This window comes from Mus musculus, chromosome 6 (genome assembly GCF_000001635.26).
Source record: "Mus musculus strain C57BL/6J chromosome 6, GRCm38.p6 C57BL/6J".
Taxonomy (NCBI): Eukaryota; Metazoa; Chordata; class Mammalia; order Rodentia; family Muridae; genus Mus; species Mus musculus.
Genome location: NC_000072.6, coordinates 114,244,736 through 114,264,029, shown reverse-complemented (window position 1 = coordinate 114,264,029; position 19,294 = coordinate 114,244,736). Strand labels below are relative to the sequence as shown.

General features: G+C 51.5%; 1 protein-coding gene across 1 annotated transcript in view; it reads right to left on the bottom strand.

Moving 5' to 3' along the window:
- Window positions 1-14,143: 14,143 nt before the first annotated feature.
- Slc6a11 (solute carrier family 6 (neurotransmitter transporter, GABA), member 11) overlaps window positions 14,144-19,294 on the bottom strand; it is a 118,646-nt gene continuing 113,495 nt past the window's right edge. Inside the window, exons 12-14 of the mRNA NM_172890.3 lie at window positions 19,120-19,220; window positions 18,254-18,424; window positions 14,144-16,442 (exon numbers count right to left, since the gene is read on the bottom strand). Of these exons, the coding sequence (NP_766478.1) occupies window positions 16,290-16,442; window positions 18,254-18,424; window positions 19,120-19,220 (425 nt within the window). The 3' untranslated portion in view covers window positions 14,144-16,289. The remainder of the gene's footprint in view (window positions 16,443-18,253; window positions 18,425-19,119; window positions 19,221-19,294) is intronic.

Here is a 19,294-nt window from a genome sequence, read left to right as displayed (position 1 = left end):
TGGGCAGCCACAGAAGAGAGGGACAGCTGTGACTACCGCCTTGGGAATCAGAGGGCTATAGTGGCCTCCGGAGACTTGTAATCTCAGAGCAGGCCATGGCACTCACCTTTGGTCCCAGGTAGAGAAGGACCTAGGCCAAGGTTGGCCACCATGTCAGTGGGCCTCACTTCTCTAGCCACCTTGCTTCTCACAATCCAAAAGTGTAGCACACCTGGAATCCATCTTTCTCTCTTTTGGGTTGCTGGGATCTTAAGACTAAGTATCTCCACAGTTATAGCCTGTTTCTGTCCTGCTGGATGTAAGTGCCCCCCCCCCTTCCACCTCTGTCTCCTACTTTTCTTTAAGATAAGATAGCCCAGGCTGGCCTAGAACTCATGATCTTCCCGCCTCTGCCTCCAGAAGGCTGAGATTACAGGCATGCATAACCATGGCCGGCAGCATATCTTAACTCTTGATAAATATATTTCTCTTTTTCACACTGTCACCAGTTAGCTATGCCTGTGACATTAATAACCCACAGAGGGAGTTCACGCGCCTACAACTGCCAGGAATACCCTCTATTTGAGGGGCTGGGAGGGGCCATCCTCAATTATCTACTGAGTTGGGGTACACATGGAGAGGATGTGGGAGATGCTGCCTTCCCCCTCACAGAGCCAAGCACAGAGGGCTGACTGTACCATTTGAAGGACAGCCATGCAGAGAGGTGGGGTCTGGCCTTGTGTCTCTGGCTCCCATCTCAGACATAGCTATAACTTGTTAGGAAACCAGTTCCCTATGTTAAGAACTCTGCTGAGAATGTTCACTTGCTTTGTGTCCTGACGCCTGTAGAGTCCCCCTGAGATGGGATCACTGTCCTGGTTTGGAGGTGATGAGATGTGGAACTCTTCGGTCGCTTCTCAAGTTTGTGTGTAGCAGACCTGGGTCTCCAGCTCCAAGACTCCGTGAGCTCTCTCTTCACTCACTCCACTGCCTGGTCTATACACTGGGTCCAGGACGAGGGCCCAGCAGTAAAGTGCTTGCTGTGTGAACATGAGTAAGGGTCTGAGACTGTGTAGATGGTAGGTGGGTGTGGCAAAGACCATCGATCTTCACAGCAAGTCAGCCAGTTAAACTGTGTGAATCAGCAAGCCCCTGGTTCAAATGAGAGATGCTGTTTGATAAGGTGTATAAGGTGGAGAGAAATAAGGAAGGCAGCCATAGTCAGCTTCTAGTCTCCATCCACAAGCAGAGTCAACTGCACATACACATGCCACTCCGTCAGGGTGGTACCCAGGCTGGGATGCCTGGCAGGCACAAGGTGTGAGCAGTTGAGAACATAGAAGCACCTGACAGACACCCTCCCCAGCGAGGGGTACTCAGCATCTAGTACCCTTCTTCAGACCTGTCCTGGGCAGAACGACAGGACTGAGCTAGGAGTCTCCATGCAGGCTCCCTGCACAGAGTTCAGTTTTGACCTATCACGGGGTCACCTGCCCCCTGTCAATAAGCTCACCTGGGGGCTGGAGCCCATGTGACTTCTTCCCTGTTAGCCCCCAGTGTCCACAGTCACACAGAGCTTCAGCTGACATACAGTGGATGACTTCCTGCACCATCCCAATGGCCATTGCTGTCTGGAGCTCTCCCATGAGGCTTCGTGTTAAACCCATGAGTGTTGAGGACCAAGGAGACCCAAGAGGTAAATGTCTCTCTCTTTCTTAGATGAGAAGTTTAGTCACTTGCTCTTCCATGGCACAGGGAAGCGGGGCAGAGCCAGGGTCTTAGGGGAGGTTTGGCTGACTCTGAAACAGTTATGGGGGGGGGCAGTTTCTAGTGGCCCTCGGCAAGCACAGGCAACGGCTGCTTTACTAAACCTTCTTAACAGCCCATCTTGTGAACAAGAAAACAGGCCCAGAAGAAATGAATCCAGTTCCAGAAGCCACAGAGCCCGGAGTGGAGGCGCACACCCTGCTTCCCTAAGACATGCTTTTTCATTCTACCTGCTGTACCACGTCACTGGCAAGAGACCTCAGAGGAAAAAAAACAGGGCAAGCAGGGGCGGAGAGAATTGGAGATGACAGCCTGTGGCCGCAGGCCTGTGGGCAGCAGGGACTAGAAGTGGGTTGGCATCCAGGCCAGCGATGACCCACTTTGGGGCTCCTTCTCTGTCTGTGTCTTCCTCAGACCCCTCCCACTTCCCCATATGGACTTGGTGAGGGGCTGTTGTGCCCCATCCCCCTCTCACAAAGGAGCTGGGGACAGTGGCAGTCCTGTCTCTCTGCCTCTGCTAGCGGGGAAGCACGTGCTTGGGCTCCTCAGCTGTGCCAGGGAGACCTGCCTGAGAGATTCAGGCATGCTTATCTGAGCAGGGACAAGGAGCCACTCTGCCATCCACCGGAGATGGCTAGGAGCCAATGACATGCCAGTGTTTTTTGTTTGTTTGTTTTTGTTGTTTTGTTTTGTTTTTGTCTTGCTTTTTAACACTCAGAAGGACGTTCCTCTGAGACAATGATGCCATTATTTCAATACTTGCTCTGTACCAGCAACCTGGCATTGTTTGCAAAGTTCTCTCGCAGTGGCTAGAGGTATTGAAGTTACAGTCAATTTCTTTCTAAAATTGGAGGCTCTGAGAACTCAGGGGCCTTGTCCAAAGTCACACAGTGGGTCTGATGGGCTCTAAATCCAGAATTTTCTGCTCCTGGGATTCTAGTTTCTTGCTTTGTCTTAGACGAGGCTCAGTAGAGTGGAGCAATGGCCCTCAGCCTAAAGAAGCCGGTTAGAGATGAGGGACTCCGGGAGAGGCAGAGATCTGAACCAGCAGCAGGCCAGCCAGAATTGTTGTTGTCCTTGTTAGGTTTCTGGTGGGAATCTTATTTTAAGAAGAAAGCCACATTCTGAAGGTGGAATGTGAGTTCTAGGGGGAGGCATCCTTAGTAATGGGGCTAGGTGTCTTTCTGTCCCTGTTGGAGGTGGTGGTAATACATTTCCTAGGCGAAGGACAGACTGGTAGACTTCTTGGAACCCAAGAGAATGGTTGTGTCCTGGAGACCCCACTCACCTTGAAAATGCTCTCAACTCAGTCCCCCAGGTGACAGCCTGGCTGTGCCATATACTTAGGGAGGAAGCAGGAGACATCCTCAGAGCTGTCTGACATCCTCAGCCCTGGGACCAGGGTTTCTGGTCATGGTCTCCCGACACTGACCTCCTTCTCTCTACCGATGCTGCTCAAGTCCTGAGTGTCTGTCGATCCCTCCCCCCCCCCCCACTTCTCCATATCCACCACAGCATCAGCACTGGTCTTCTCCCTCATCCCTGTACCCAACTCTCCCACCCCATCTTCTTCCTGCACTCCTGCAGGTTTCTGTGGGCTCAGTAGCTGTGGCCAGCTGCTGGGAACACAACCTCAGCTTTACCTCTTCAGTCCCAGGACACCTCAATGTCATAGCTCCCTACTCACATCAAGAGACTCATGTCCGCCTTGCTGGTCTGTATGCTTGTACACCACGGGCAGTATGAAGTGTAGTGGCTGGGTAAATGGGCTTTTCACGAGATTGTGTTCTATGAGTTGCTGGATAGTTTGAAATGAGCTCAAACCTATGCTTCCTGCTGGGTCCTCAGGCCTGTCCTGGCACACTACCAGTGGGGGAAGGAGGGCTTTGAAATGGAAGATAGAAAGGCACAGGCAACATAGTGACTAAAGCTTAAATAGAATGTGGAGAAATGGCAGACAGTGATCCTGGTGACAATCCCCAGTCACAACCACACACACACACACACACACACACACACACACACACACACACACACACACACACACACACAGGGTGGGGGAGGCTGGAAAGAAAGCCAGAGGGAAAGAGTAGGGAAAAAGCTGCCCAAGATGAAGAAGCCATGAGGCTCCTAGTGCACTGGCAAAGCTGCAGACCCCCTTTGCAGGCTGGACAAGCTTACTGAAGCCCTGACCTAGGAAATCAGCGATGACTGTCACCTGGCATCTGCTCCTGAGCTTCCAGCTGCTGCCACCCCTGAGGTACTTGCACTGTCCCTAGGCCCCCTCAGAAGCCTGGCTCTCAGGTTCACGACAAAACACTTGAATTCCTTAGTTGGGCAGGGAATGACAACACCGTCCATGAAAAGATCAAGGCAATAGAAAGATGCTATGGCCAGAATGAGCCCAAACACTGTACAAGAAAACCAGTGTGTGTGTGCACATAGCAAACATGTATGTGGTATGTGTGCAGGCATGCCTATGCGTGTGTATACATACATCTAACATGCCCATTCCACATCCCAGCTTCCTCTTCAGGTCTGAAGTGAGTTCTCTCACATCATCTCCTCCAGGCAGCCCTCCAGGGTCGCTGCCCACGACACAGGTCAGACAATGCCTCAGTGTCCTCCTGGCCCAGGCACAGTGCCTGTCTCTAGCAAAGCATAGTGTCTGGAGGAACCCAAGAGGTTCAGAGATGCCTCTGTCCCCCCATATCAGGGGCTTTAATACTCATTCTTGGGGAATCCAGGTCATGTTCACAAACACTGAGATGGGCCTCTGGGCATCTTTTCTCAGCTCCCCACTTGGCAGATAGGGATTTGAGGCTGGGGGATCCCATAATTCCCAAGCTGTATAGTCAGAGAAGGGCCCTTTAGGTGGAATCCTGTTTCTGACTAAGTCCATTACAGGATGTCCTCAGTCTACCTTCAGGTGAGCCACACAGCACTAGGCCATGGTGGACACCATTCCTTTTTGCCATTCACCCATGTGTTCAGAGCAGTTCCCTGAGTCTCCAAGCTGAGGTCCTGCCTCTAGAGAGAGCCCTGGCTTACTGTAGGTATTGATGAGGCCCCACCCCTACCTTCTGAGATAAGGGCAGTCAGAGAGGGCACTGTGCAGGACCAGCAGCTAAAGTTAGAGGTAGGATGGTGCCTCAGGTACACTGCACAGGATACCTGGGGGTCAGATAAGTCCTGGCTCCAGGGCACTGGCTCTCCCTGTGTTTCATGGGGCTGAGCCAACACTCGCTAATAGGGTATGTGTATGCAGGAAGAGCCCTTGCTAGTTCTGCTAGGGCATGTGTAGGTTCTGAGTCAGGGAAATGGAAGGGAAGGAAGTTGAGGGGAAGAGAAGACTGCTGACTCCAATCCTCCATACAGTCAGCATCAGCAGACCCCAGCTGTTGCTAGGTAACTATTTATCCTCAAGCTGGATTCCACCCTTCAGGCCAGTTTCTCTTTTCATCCTACCAATAGCCCTGTGAAATCTGCGTCTGACAATGTGCTGTCTCCTCACAGACAGAAACCATCGTCTATGCACTAGGAGACACTGGCCCACTCTGTGCCTGCTGTCCAGGAGTGCCTACACACACACACACACACACACACACACACACACACACACACACACACACACACTCACACAAACACTCACACACACCACACACACACATACAAACACTTCACACACACCACACACACTCACACATACAAACACACTTCACTCACACACACACACACACTTTACTTCAGGGAGAGCATGCTGACATCAAACCATTCCTACTGGCATGGAGCCATGCTCAAAGAGGTGAAGGGGCTTGCCTGCAACCACACAGCCATGTGGGCTCTGCTCCACTGTCACTGTAGTAATGTCTCCCTGGGCTTAGGAATTAAGGGTCAGAACAAGTTTTCCCAGGAGTCTGTCACTCTAACACTGCAGAGCTAGGATGTGTTCACTCACAGCTCTGGTGATCTTGGGCAAGTCCCTGCTTCTCACAGGGACTCTGATTCTCACTGTCTGACTTAAGGGACAGATTCTTAGTAAAGGACAAGCCAGCTGCTGCAGCCTCCCTCAGCTCATCTTCTGCTGGTACCCTCAGCAATGAGCAGCTGTTGCTTAGCAACAGAAGTAGGGGGTAGGGGTCTGCAGAATCCTGGGATCAGTATAAACCTCCTGCCTGAATTCCACATCTCAGGCATGGGCTTTGGAGACACTGTGCCAACCACAGATATAAAACCCAATGCCAGTTGATGGAGTGGGTTGGGCCTGGCCTTGCTAATGCACTGAAAGGCCCAGTCTGGCTTCTGACCATTGGTCTCTGGGTGTAGCAGGGCATTGCGTCACCCTGTCAGGCTCAGGAACTATGATATTGGGAGGACACTAGGTCAAAGGTACCTGAGAGCCTTGACCTTGAGAGCCCCTCCTCCCACCTAGGAACAGAGGGGATGGCTCAGAAGCCCCCTCTGAACCCCCAGATGTGAGTTCTTGAGCAAGGCTAGCTCCTGACATGAAAACTGGGTTTTGGGAGGAAATGAAGCACTTTATATGCCTCTGTCCCTTAAATACTCACTACAACCCTGGGAAAAGGAAACACCCAGAGAGGTTAGGTGACCTGCCTAGCATTCATTATACAGCCAGAATGAGATAGACTTGATATCTGAAATTAGGCTCATGTGGCTTCAGACCCTGAACTTACGATGCCTCTCCCAGTGTGTGTGTGTGTGTGTGTGTGTGTGTGTGTGTGTGTGTGTGTGTGTGTGTGTGTCCCCTTATGTGTGCATGTGTATGTGTGTGCATTCATGCATGCACGGGTGTGCAAGCATGTGTGTGTAAGCACATCCTGATGCCAGACATAGAAGTCAGTCTCTCGATGTCTAGGACAGAAATCTGACAGCAGTGGTTTTAACTGTGAGGAATAGCAAGGTGTTAGATGTGGGGCCCTCGTTGTACCAGGGGGAAGAAGGAAAACATGGCAACTACACAGTACGAAGGAATCAGACTGAAGCGCTTACCCAGGGCACTTTGCCCTGGCCACTATGATCTGTTTCATGATATTAGGGGAGGGGTCCTCCTTAATGTTCTGTCTCCTTCTTCAGGGGATTCTGAAATGTCTGGGTCACAGCCAAGGGCTGTGATGTGTGCATCCTGTCCCCAGGTGCAACTGTCTTGCAGTCCATTTGCAGCAATCTTCACGGGGTCTGCCTTTGCAGCCCTCTTGGGTCTGACAAGCAGATGGGAGGGAGCAATGGCTGCCAAGGGGAAGAGGATCGGATGAGGAGGAAGAGAAGACTACAGGAAGAGGAGGGGAGGAGGAGGGGGGTAAGGAAGGATATGAAGTGCTGACTAGGATAGGAGGGAGGCAAGGAAGCTGCAGGAGAGAGATAGGTGCTAGGAACACAGGGGACAGAGCAGAAGGAGGGGAAAGAGAGAGTCTCACAGACCCCATGAGCCACAGAGTGGATAAACAGGAGTTAGGGCAGTAATTGCTCCACTTCCCCACTCTGCCACGCAGATCGTACCTCATAATACAGACCTGGCCCCAGCCAAGACCTGCTGATAACAAATCTCTCAGGAAAGAACCAGAGGCTGCTTAAAAATAAATAAATAAATAAATAAATAAATAAATAAATAAATAAATACCAAAACAAAAACAAAAACAAAAAACACCCCAGGGTTTGCCAAGAACTAGCATACCCACCAAAGATATAGGGTCCAGAGCAGCCCCAAGCCAGCTGCGCCAGCCTCCATGTCCTGACTGGCAAGGTGGGCACAAATATATCTGAAAAACCGACTGGAGAGGGGTGTGTGCTCAGTCAGTAAAGAGCTGGTGGGGAGGCATGAGCCTAGAGCTCGGTCCCCAGAATCCGTGGGAAACTGGGGTGAGTGTAGCAGTGTGCGCTTGCCATCTAACAATGGGAGGTAGAAACAGGTGGATGCCAGGGGGAGTCCTGTCTCAAAGATTAGGTGAAAGGCAGGAGATGGTGGCACAGGCCTTTCATCTCAATACTCAGGAGGCAGAGGCAGAGGCAGGTGGATCTCTGTGAGTTGAAGGCCAGCCTTCGGGAAAATCCTGTCTCAAAGAAAGAAAGAAAGAAAGAAAGAAAGAGAGAGAGAGAGAGAGAGAGAGAGAGAGAGAGAGAGAGAGAGAGAGAAGGAGGGAAGGAGGGAGGAAGGGAGGGAGAGAAAGAGAGAGCGAGAGGAAGAGGAAGAGGAGGAGGAAGAAGGAAGAGGAAGAGGAAGAGGAAGAGAAAGAGAAAGAGAAAGAGAAAGAGAGAGAGAGAGAGAGAGAGAGAGAGAGAAAGAGAAAGAGAAAGAGAAAGAGAAAGAGAAAGAGAAAGAGAAAGAGGAGAAAGAGAAAGAGAAAGAGAAAGAGAAGGAGAAAGAGAAGGAGAAGGAGAAAGAGAAGGAGAAAGAGAAAGAGAAAGGAAAGACTAGGTGGAAAGTAACAGAAAGAGTTATGGAACACGGAAGGTTGATTTGTGGCTTCCATAACATACATGCATGTGTGTGCTTATACAACTTAGGAATACGCACAGTCACAGGTGCACTCACAAAAGTGACTGTGGAGTTTGCATGTGACCATGTGCTCGGGGTGTGGCCCATTGTTGAAGTATAAGGTCCAGCCCAGTGAGCCAGGTGGCCTCCTCAAGCACAGCCAGACATGGACATGTGTGAGTGTGGCTCTCTCTCTCTCTCTCTCTCTCTGTGTGTGTGTGTGTGTGTGTGTGTGTGTGTGTGTGTGTGTGTGTGTGACAAAGATAATGAATGGAAGATCCTTTTCCTTGGCCAATAGCTCAGTGCATCTTAAACCCAACATGCAAATCTCTCACTCTGTCCGCCATGCTCCCGCTCTGAAATCCAGAGGGTTTAGCAGTGGGGAGAGTGGCTCTGGAGAGAAAAGGGACTCAACAAAGTATCTTAGGAGGTGATGAGTGTGAGATGCCCCATGTGTGTCCCTTCCTTGCCTCTTCTGATGGCCCTTGGGGTAGCAGTGGGCCGTAGTGGCCAAGTGGGAGTGAACGCATCCCACGGAGGCTGGGGAGGGGGCTGGCCAAGGCACTAGCTCGCTTGCTCGGCTTGCAGTAATCAAAGCTCAATCAGCGCTCATCAATGCGTTCTTGAAATAGACCCAACTGGATGGGGGAAGCGAGTGGCGCCTCGGTTTGTATAGCAGCAATCAGAGGAAGGCAATTTTAGATCCTCGGGAACAGCAGCAGCTTTGCCCACACACGCAGGGATTCAGCAGAGATGCAGTGCTGCTCTGGAGCCCACGGCCATCTTGGAGGTTAAAAAACGCCCCACTGGGACTGCAGCTGCCCTGGCCAGGAGTGGGTTTGGGAACATGGGTCCAGCTGCACTAGGGTGGAGTCCCACATTCTCTTTCTGCTCATTGGTGGAGGTCCTACTATGTGCTGGGAGCATGGACAGCTGCTTTGTTTGTGGAAAGTGGGTTCCCTTTTGCAGAGGAGCCGATGGGGATGGAAGAGGTGGCTGTCTGGTCAAAAGTCATTTAGCTAGGGCAGGATCCTGCCTGTCTGACCCCTATAGTGGGGGCCCTTTAGTCTCTAGGAGACATTAGCCTCGGCTACCACAAAGTACCATGCTAACAGGACACCAGGCCTTGCAAAACTCCGAGGCTCAAGAGTAACCCATTTCCAGCTTGTAGATGAGGCAAAGTGAGACCTCAAGGGGTGGAAGGATTTGCTAGAGTCTGACTCCACCTGTGGCACATGATGTCACCCAACACTGACCTTTTAAGGTCTAGCTCCTCCCACCAGAAGACTGAGATCTGCTCAACTGCTCCTATCTCCAGCCCATCATCTCAGATGCTCTGCTTCCAGAGCACCAAGAAATCTTAGTCCACTTTCAAACCACACCCAGGATATACATATCCCCTCTTAGGCTGACCCCATCCTCCTCCCCCACCCCCCACCCCTCCTCTGGTTCTAGCTGTCACCTTACCTGGGGCCCCTACAGCAGCTGAGAGGTCTCATTCAAACATGAACCAGAGCCTGTGAGATGGCTCAGAAGGTAAAGGCATTTGTCACCAGGTCTGAAGACCTGAGCTTGATCGTCAGAACTTACATGGTGGAAAGAACGAACCAGCTCCTGCAAGATACCCTCTGACCTCCAAATACATGCATTGGGGCACATGTGTGCCCCTCCATCACAGACACATGTAAATGCAAATAAAGAAAAAGAGAGGAATAACTGAATACATACATACATACATACATACATACATACATACATACATACATATATACCACAGACATCAGAACTTACACCTTTTCTGTTCAACCTTCCCCTTGGTTCCTGGCTCCCTCATTTTACATTGACACTAGCCTGCCAGGCCATCCCGTTCTACCCACTGCCTCTCTCAGTTTAGCATGCCCCACTTTCCCCTAAGCACTTTGTTTTGGCTCCTTGCAGTTCTGGGACTAGTACATATAAGCTTCCACCACAGGGCCTTTGCACGTGTTGCTCTCTTCCAGTAATGCTTTTTCCCACAAGGTCATGATGTCATGACGTGATTCTCTCTCTCTCTCTCTCTCTCTTTTCCAGGGAGACCCTCCATGGATGGTCTATTTAGACCACACACACACACACACACACACACACACACACTCCTGCCATGCTCTCTGGCCTCCTTACACCTCTCACTTGCTTCGGCCCTCTCTTTACTTGACTTCATGGGATGCTCATGGTCCTGTCTCTGCCTACCAGAATGAAGTTGTATGATACAGAGGACCCAAAACTGGCATTTTCTTCATGTAGGTAGCAGCTGAATGAAGGACCAGTGATGGAGGGGAACAGACTGGGTGGGGGGCAGAGGCTGCAGGGGTTGAATCCCCCTGAGAAATGAGTAAGAGAACAGGATTGCAAGGCAGTCGGTGGTGCAAACCTTAACACTCAGTTTCTCTATCTAGTCACTGGTTAGTAACCCCATGCCCTCAGTGGATAAGGGGGTGGGGGGGGGAATGTTGGTTTTATCTGTAGATAAAACAGGCTAGCCATTGATGAAGGTTTCTTCCCTTTCTCCTCCAATAGCTGTGAGAAGCCACAATCTAGAAATAGCTACAATGCCCATAAATGCTGTCACCAGAGGAAGGGTCCTGCCTGTGACACAAAAGACAGGTCCTGCTTGGTTGCTGGCATCTTGGGGGCAGAGCTGAATTCCTGGGCTGATGAGTTTGGCGAGGGTGGGCAGCCACCCTCCTGGCTCCCTCTTCTTCCTCTCACCATCTCTTCCAACCACGTGTCTGTCTTTCCAACCCCCTCAGAACGTGTGTTTGTAGCCAGCTTCTCAGTGGCCTAGGGAGGATTTTTAAAAATAGCGTCATTGATTTCATGTTTTGGAATAAGAAAAGCAATAGACGCGTTCTGTTTAGAAAAAAAAATAATTAGATGGTACAGAAAAGAAAAATAAAAAAGAGAGGGGAATTGGCCTAAATCTTCTCCACAGAAACTTTCATCATCCCTATTTGGTATGGTGCCCCACCCCCAATCCGAGTCCTGTTCTCTGTGGCCGTCCTGTGGGCTTCCTTGTCCAGATGGGATGGGGGCCTGACTCTATGGCAGATGGATCAGAGCTGGCCAGCAGGTGTGAATCCAGCATAGTGTGGTGCAGTGTGGACAGACCCACAGGGCCACCCTGGTTCTTCAGCCTAGTCATCGCTGCATAGTCACTTCCCCACAACCTGCCTTATCAGAATACTCTCCATCGATACCTTTCCGGTTCACCTGGAGTCTTACGAAATGAATGCCACACAGCTAACTAAGGCCTGCGTCAGCTTTGTTCAGAGGGGCAAGACGACTCTGTCCAAGGCATAGCAAAGTTGAAGTGAGGAAGCCAGCCAGGTCTCTGATGGTATTAGACTTGAAGTGGGTCAGACACCTGCACTTAGCCCTTTTGTGTAGTCACTAAGACTGAACTAGACAAGTGAAATCCTTTGCCTAAGGTCACAGCCAGGGGAGAGGGTGTCTGCTGTCAGGTTGGAGGTGAAGCAGGGGAGGGTGAATTATATTCTTTTGTCAAGGGTAGCCTTTCTGTTCCTTCAGCTGGGAACCTAGATAAGACCTTAGGACAACCCCCCACCCCATCCCCAAGTCTCCTGCCCAGGTCCCTGTTTCAGGTCCCACCTTCATAGCCTGAGGTTAGCAGCAGTGCCTCCTGGTGACCTGCTACCTGCTGGTCTAAGGCCCAGATAAGGGATGGGAGAGGGTCTCCCCATTCCTCCCCTTCCTCAAGGTCAACCCATGTCCTCCCGAAGGCCTATGGATGATTACAATGGCCCCCCAGTAATGCCCTTGAACCCTGATTTCTTAAATTCTGTTGGTCCTCTGCCTCTCCTATTCCCAGGGCCTCCGCCCCTCCCACAAGGCTCTTGTCATTTGTCCATCCTAACTCCCAAAGTTCCCTCCCTCACTGATGACTCAATGATCCAACCATCCACCAGGAACCTCTGGTGTCTCTTTTCAGGTCCTGTGGGGGTGGGGTAGGGGAGGGTTTATCTCCCAGTTCAGTGCCTCTTGGAGGTCTCCAGTGTCCCCATCCTTCTGAATGAGTTCTAGCGGTCTTCAATCATTTTCAAGAATGTGGAGCCCTCGAGAGATGCATCATATTTCCAGATGGCTTTCAAGGCTCTCCCTACACAAACTACACCAGCTGTAATTTCAGCATGCTCTTGGGTCACCCAGTGGTGCCAGAGGCTGTGGCACCTCCCGAGTTCCTAAAAGTCAACTTCATGTGTGAGCTTGTCTGGGCTAAGGAGGTGCCCAGGTAGCTGGTTAAACAGGGCTTGCCTGAAGGTCTGTCGGGGGTGGGCGGTGGGCAATGCTAGGAAGAGGTTAACATGTGAATCAGCGGATGGAGTGAAGTAGACAGCCCTCATCATGGTGAGTGGGTATTACACCTTCTGTAGAGGATCTAGGGAGAAGAGAAAGGTAGGGGACATGTAGAGCTGGCCCACTCTTTGCTGGGGCTGAGGCAGACTTCTTTTTCTCAGAGTTTTCCCCTGGGATGGGGCTACAGCACACAGAGGGCACATGCTTTGTTGATTCCCCCAATGTTCCCTGCGGAACAACCCTTTCTCAACAGGGACACAGAAAGATGCCCCAGCCTCTGAGTTAGGCTCAGAGACCACTCCTGTCCCTGCTGGGTGCTGAGTGGTGTGCAGATGGCTTGCCAGCCTCCTGACACCGACAGTTGATCCTGGGGACTGTGATAGGGTCTACATGGGACCTCTGGGGAAGAGTGGGTTCGTCACATGTCCTCTCTGGGTCTCATTGCTACCCCATTACAGACAACTGAGGTAAGGCTCAGGAACATGGGCAGACTCATCCCATAAGCAGCATAGTCTTGCTGGAGAGGCCAGAGAGGCAGCTCCTCCACAGACAGTCTCCATCCAGAAGGCTGTGGACACTGCTTCTTTTGACTAAGAGTGGGAACACTTAAGAAAGGGGGCTGCCCTTATATCTTACCCTGAAGTCCTGGAATGGAAACTGGTAGGTGTTTAGAGACAGCCTATTGGGTGCATGAAAGAAGCTAATGGTACTAGGTTTCAGAAGATCGCTTGCTCTTTGATGCTTGGTCCCTTCCACCACCCACAGGAAACTTCTTAGAACTAGAGAGGGTCTTTGACTTCACTTTCGAATCTCCCCTTTCAGACTCAGGTTATTAGCAGTGTCTATCAGAGCTAGGCTGCAGAGCCTCACTTGGCCAGCAGGGGTCACTAGCACACACAGCTGCCTACCGGTGGACCAGGCACATTCTTTAATCCTGTAAATTCAAAGGTCTGCAGCTCAAGTTTCCTGGGAAGGAAGGCGACACACATTTTTATGACAGCCTTTTACCGCCTCGCTGCTGTCACCTGATTAAGTGACTGTTCAGGCTGTCAGCAGGGAGAGCCCTCAGCTCAGCAGCCCTCAGCTCAGCAGCTCATCTGACTCAAGGAGAGGGACAGGGGACAGATTCTACGGTTTATAAGCCTTGAGACTCTGGGAGGCAAATTGCTTGAGTTATCTGCTCTGATTTTCCCTATCTGTAAAATGGACAAGTGGTTGTGAGGATAAGAGAGAGAGAGAGAGAGAGAGAGAGAGAGAGAGAGATCTGCTGAACACTCTGCTTACCTGAAGCGTCTGTGCAGGGACTACATGAGCCACCAGCCATCAAAGGAAGAGGGGCCTGAAACACCACGGCTCCCAGTGCTGCCTGAGCTGTAATGCTGAGTGGAGAGCATAGCCTCTAATTACAGACGCTTCCAAAGGCATACCCTGAGGATACCCAAAGGCAGAAGGAAAGCCCAATAACGACCACTTGCTGGGCACAGCCACATGGGAGTTGATCCACGTCCTTTAATTTTTAAAAACGAGCAGACAGACAATCTTGTGCTCTTTGGGTATGCCAATAAAAAGTTTGTTATGCAAAACAGCCCAACCCTTTAATAATACTGTAAATATCTCAGAAAGGATATATTGCATCATTTCTAGTAAATATCAAAAAAGTTGTCACAATGATATGTCCCCTTGCCCCCACTTGCCCCCACTTACCCTCCCCTCCTCCCTACAGTTACCCAAATACTAGTATGAAATTACAAAAAAAGACAAAAAGAAAAAAGAAAGGAAGAAAAGAAAGCAAAAAATAACAACCCCCCAAACCACAAGCCTCCCTCTACCCAGCCCCATGAGTAGTGTTAAGAGTGTCAAGTGTTAAGGGCCACATGTACAACACGTGTGTCTATAGTGACAGACATCAGGGATCTGTCTGTCCATGAGGGAGTTGGTGGTGAGGTGCAGTAGCAGCAACGGGCAGCTTCCCTTCTCAGGGGTAGGGTGGAGGGGACAGCCATCAAGGACCAACCCCACAGGTCATCTTCAGGATGATGCTGGCCTTCCCAGAAGGAATATGTGGTCTGTGTGTGAGCAGCTGGGGGTGGTGTGCCCTAGACAAGTGCCCAGTTAGGTGGGGGCAGTGCTGGGCATTTGGCTCAGCCAACTCAGGCTTTAGGTGGGAGCGGGACGGGGGCTGGGCAGAACAGCTAAGAGTCTGGAAGCATTGGGCAAATAGAGCATTCAGGTCTCTGACAGAACACTGGAGCCTTAGCGTGAAGACATCTCACTTTTCCTCAGATAAATCTAGGAAACTACAGTAAGAGGGAAAGAGTGACCCTCCCTCCACTTCCCATCCTCCAATAGCTGGGCAGACAAAGAACCCAGCAGCTGAGGAAGAGAGACCAGTCTAAGAGGTCTGAGCCAGGCAGGAGGGAATGGCACCAGCCTCCCCCTAGAGACCACCTCTGCTCTTCGTTTCCAAGGAAGAGCCTGACAGATGGGTGGCCAGTTCTTCCCTCTGGCAAGTGGAAGTGAAGGCTTCTCAGACCCAGGTGACAGGCAGGTGGAATGGCTCCAGAGTAAGGTGTCTGCCCACAGGATCTGCAGGGGTAGGCAGGTAGGTAGAAGAGAGAGCAGGGGACAAGGCAGGGGACAAAGCAGGGTGCACAGGGAAGGGACTGTGGGTGGAATCCAGCCCCAGGCCTCACTGTAGCTCCCCTGCAGGGGTGGCCATAGATCCTAAGCCATAGATCCTGGCCAGGCAGCTGCAAGAAGAGATGGCTACCTTCTGATCATCCCTATCTAGGAAGGAGGGACAGAGCTGGTGGCCAAGAAGGCTGGACAGATGGTGGGAGCCCCGAACACGGGGGCTGGGGTGCACCAGTTAAGGGATCAGGGTTAGGCTAAAACTCCAGTTGTTAGGGAAACACACTTCCCCACATCATTGGTGGTAAGTTTCACTTAAAATAGGCAAGGTGGGTAGGTGGTAACCAAGGGGACAGAGAAGAGAAGAGGTCTACAAGTCTCTGCAGGTCAAAGCAGCTCTGCGAAGCAACGAGTCAGGTATTCTTCCCTGCTTTGAAGGGAAGACTCCACTCAACCCCCTCGCCCCCTTGGTCTGGGAGATGGAGAAACTAGGGGCCAGGGAGAGAAAGGAGCCACAGTCACTTGAAGGGACAGTCAGCAACTCCTGGTTACTCAGGAGTCCTAACGATGGTGGGAGGCTTTGCTCTCTGTCTTACGACATTGACATGTGGAAGGTGTCACTAGGAAAAGGGGAAGACCAAAAGAAAAAAAAATAAAATAAAACAAACTGGTCCCAGGGCACAGAGGAGGGTGGCCAGGGAAGTTCAGAGATAAAACCAGGAATGACTGAACATCAGAGGCAGATGGGCACCGCTCCCCCACTCCACCTGCCCCCAGCATACGAGTTGACAGTATATAATACAAGGACTCTAGAAAACACCGGCTGAGCCACCCTAGGCCAGGATCTGCTAGTCACTGTACAGAATTATCTTGGTGAGGTGGATATGCCCACTATCACTGGGAAGAGGCAAGGGTACAGGGCACACAGTGGCCGGCTGGGAGTTAACTTGTTAATAAGTCCTGTGCAGACGAGCAAGCCCCTAACATTAGGTGAAGTACGAGGTTCAGGATTCATTTACACGCAGGGAAGGAAGGTTGGAGCCGCATCCAAATGGCTGGTGGGGACTCAGAAGTGTGTCTCCTTCTCTGTGATGGCAGAGATGGTGCCGTCGCCCTTGACCTTGGCCTCACAGTCATTAACGGTCACCGTCCGTGGGCTGGCCCCAAGCTTGCCCCGCATTTTCAGATCGGCGCTGGGGACTGTCAACTTCTGTAATTTCTAGATGGTTGGAGAGGAGGAGAAGGCTGTGTAAGCAAGGATGCTGGGTGCCAGGTCTGTCCATCCTGCCTCCCCAGCAATATAGATGTTCCTTGGAGCCATCTGACTGGGGCCAACCCCTGCCTTTGCCTTACTTCTCAGTTCTGGGCGAGTCATTACCTCCTTGAGTTCCTACCACCAGAAACAGGGATGTCTGAGATCCCTGTTCTGTGAATAAGTGAAAAGTAAGGAAATGGAGACATTTAGCTCCTGCAGCGTGGATGTGGAAGGTAACCAGGCCTAGAGAGTCAGAATCAGGGCTGCCACCCTGTTCCTTCCTTGGCAGGAGGGGCAGCTGGGCTTTGAAGTGGCCTGACAGCTGTTCCAGCCAGGGTCCCGACCTCTGGCCGCATCACTGTACCTGTGAGTCAGGATGACAGGCACTGACCAGAGGGAGTGGGACTTTCAGGGCTATTGATGTGAATGTTGGTTGATCAGAGTCCTACCCTGCCCTGGGTTTGTCACCACACCACTGCAGTGCATGGGAAGGGGGGGGATCTATGTTCTTACTGCGCTTCTCAAGCTATGCTTAGAGGCAGACGCCACCCCTTAATTCAGCTGCCTCAACCTCGTGGAATGCATCTCATGCATGGGCCCCACCTCAGCATCATCTGCCCTTCCCTGGGACCAGGATTTAAGAAACCCTCCTGAGCATGGGCCCTTTCCTGAAAAAAAAAAAAAAAAGCTGCAAGAACTGTGAGGTGGCTCAGTGCTCAAGGACCAGGCTGGCTCTCTTCTCTCTGATGGAAGCCACACTGTCTAGGTAGAATTACTATTTAGATTCATGGCAGCTTATTGACTGTGCTCCTGTGTGCCAGGCCCTGCACCAGGTTCTTGTCTTAGACCAAGGTTGAGAGAAGAGGCTCTGGAGGTAGGTGCCTGGGTTTGAATCCCTGCTTAATCACCTACACAGCTAAGATGTATAACCTTGGTGCTACCCTGCCCTCAGCTGCTGGCCAGAATTTATTGTGAGGTTCAGGCCAAAGGACCAAGCACAGCTCCAACATGATTCTTCCTCTGGGCTGTTCTGCTGGGAAGGTCCTTATACACCACACCACCCCAGCCCCACCCCCCGCAATTCCTCTTAGACCCTTCCTGTGTCTCACAGAGGATTCCCCAGGCTCAATATATGTGAAATGTCAGGTGCAGATCACAAAGCAGGGAGGCCTGAGGCTAGGCCAGATCAGAGAGCTCACTCTGTAACAAGTCCTGCTGTCTGGATAGATAGGATAATGCACTGAGGTAACACAAAGAAGCTGGAAATGGGCTTGTAAGTACCAGGAGGCTGCAGGAGGGCTGAGCAGGATGTCCCAAGGCTGAGGTTCTAAAGTCCCAGGTCAATTCCCCTATGGACAGTTTGGTCTCAGTCTACATTAACCAACTGCCCTTGACCAGCATGTCCCAAAGGGACCTTCCCCATCCGTCTGTCCCCGTGGGCAGGGAGCTGGAGGAAGCATTTTAGGTGGCACTTGTGTTTCCCTGTGGCCTGTCAGAGATGACATTTGGCTACACCTCAGTTCGGATCCTGATTCAAATGCTTTCCCTGTAGGAATGTCCAGACCGTTTCTACCCTCTATCAATTAAGAGGCACTCTCAACCTGTTTGGCGGGTGGGAGGCTGCGGTAGAATTCACAGAATCGGGCTTAATCCAGAAATCTCACAGAGGTGCTTCTGGCACGGTTTAAGGATGGATTCCCGCCAAAGAGGAGCCTGCTGCCGTTCCCCTTCCATTCAGACCCAGCCTCCTGAGCCTTCCTCCATCAACTGCTCACCTCGGGCAGTGTGCCCTCTGTCTTCCACAGCTTAATGAAGATCCAGAGTGGGATACACAGCATGGAGGACAGAGCCATGAGCCAGCCGATGCCGTAGCCCCAAGCAGGATATGTGTACACATTGTTGTACTTGAGCGGTTTGTACTTGACCAGAAAGAAGATGAAGATGCCCTGTGGAGAGGCAGACGGAGGAGGTTCTTGGTGGTAACCCTCAGACCTGCCCTATTTCATGGGCCAGTCTGACTGTCAGAACACAGGGGCTGTGGCCTTGGGGCACAGGCTCTCAGGGACCTTGGGGGCTCTTCAGGGCTGTGGTATCTGTCCCCTTTCCCAGGACCCTCTTTCCCAGCTTCTGCCCACTCAGGAGTTTGCCTTAGGGCTATCTCGAACCTGTTCTGACTTTTTCAGTTGGGAAAATAAGTTCAGATGCATCCAGAACCCAAAACAGGACAAAGAATAATGGGGCCATTTTTCTGTCAAGTATCCTCTCACCAAGGCTGGTCTGTGGCCTGGTTCCAGGGACAGAGCCTAAACCTTGACATTCTCCTCAACTTTGTCTGTCACCTTCTCAGTAACAAATCTCCTCACTCAGGTGTGTATACCCCTGGTCCCCAGGGAGGTAGACCGGTGTCAGGCTGGTGTGCCTAAGGCCCTCACAGGGGAGAAACCTGTTCAGGGTCACTCAACACTTGAGTGAGGCCTTGTCCCAGTAAACCCTGGGACATCAGCTCTAGAGAGTGTCAGGTGGCAGGGACCTTGGGGACATGACCCTCCTCAGGGCTGGCCTCAGTGGAGCTGACTGGAGCTGAAGAGTGGCTGGTAAACGAGTTGGGGAGGGAATGAGAGTGCCTTTCTGCCAGCCTTACCGCACAGATCCCAGGGGTCACGACTTTCCAGCACCACTTGATGAGTGACAGTGGCCGGTAACCAATCATATCCTCAATATTGTCATAGAACCGGTTGCTTCCTATCCAGAGGAAAGCAAACAAGCATATGTGTTTCAGAGAAGAGGCGAGTGGGTCTCTGTGGGACCTAGGGTGT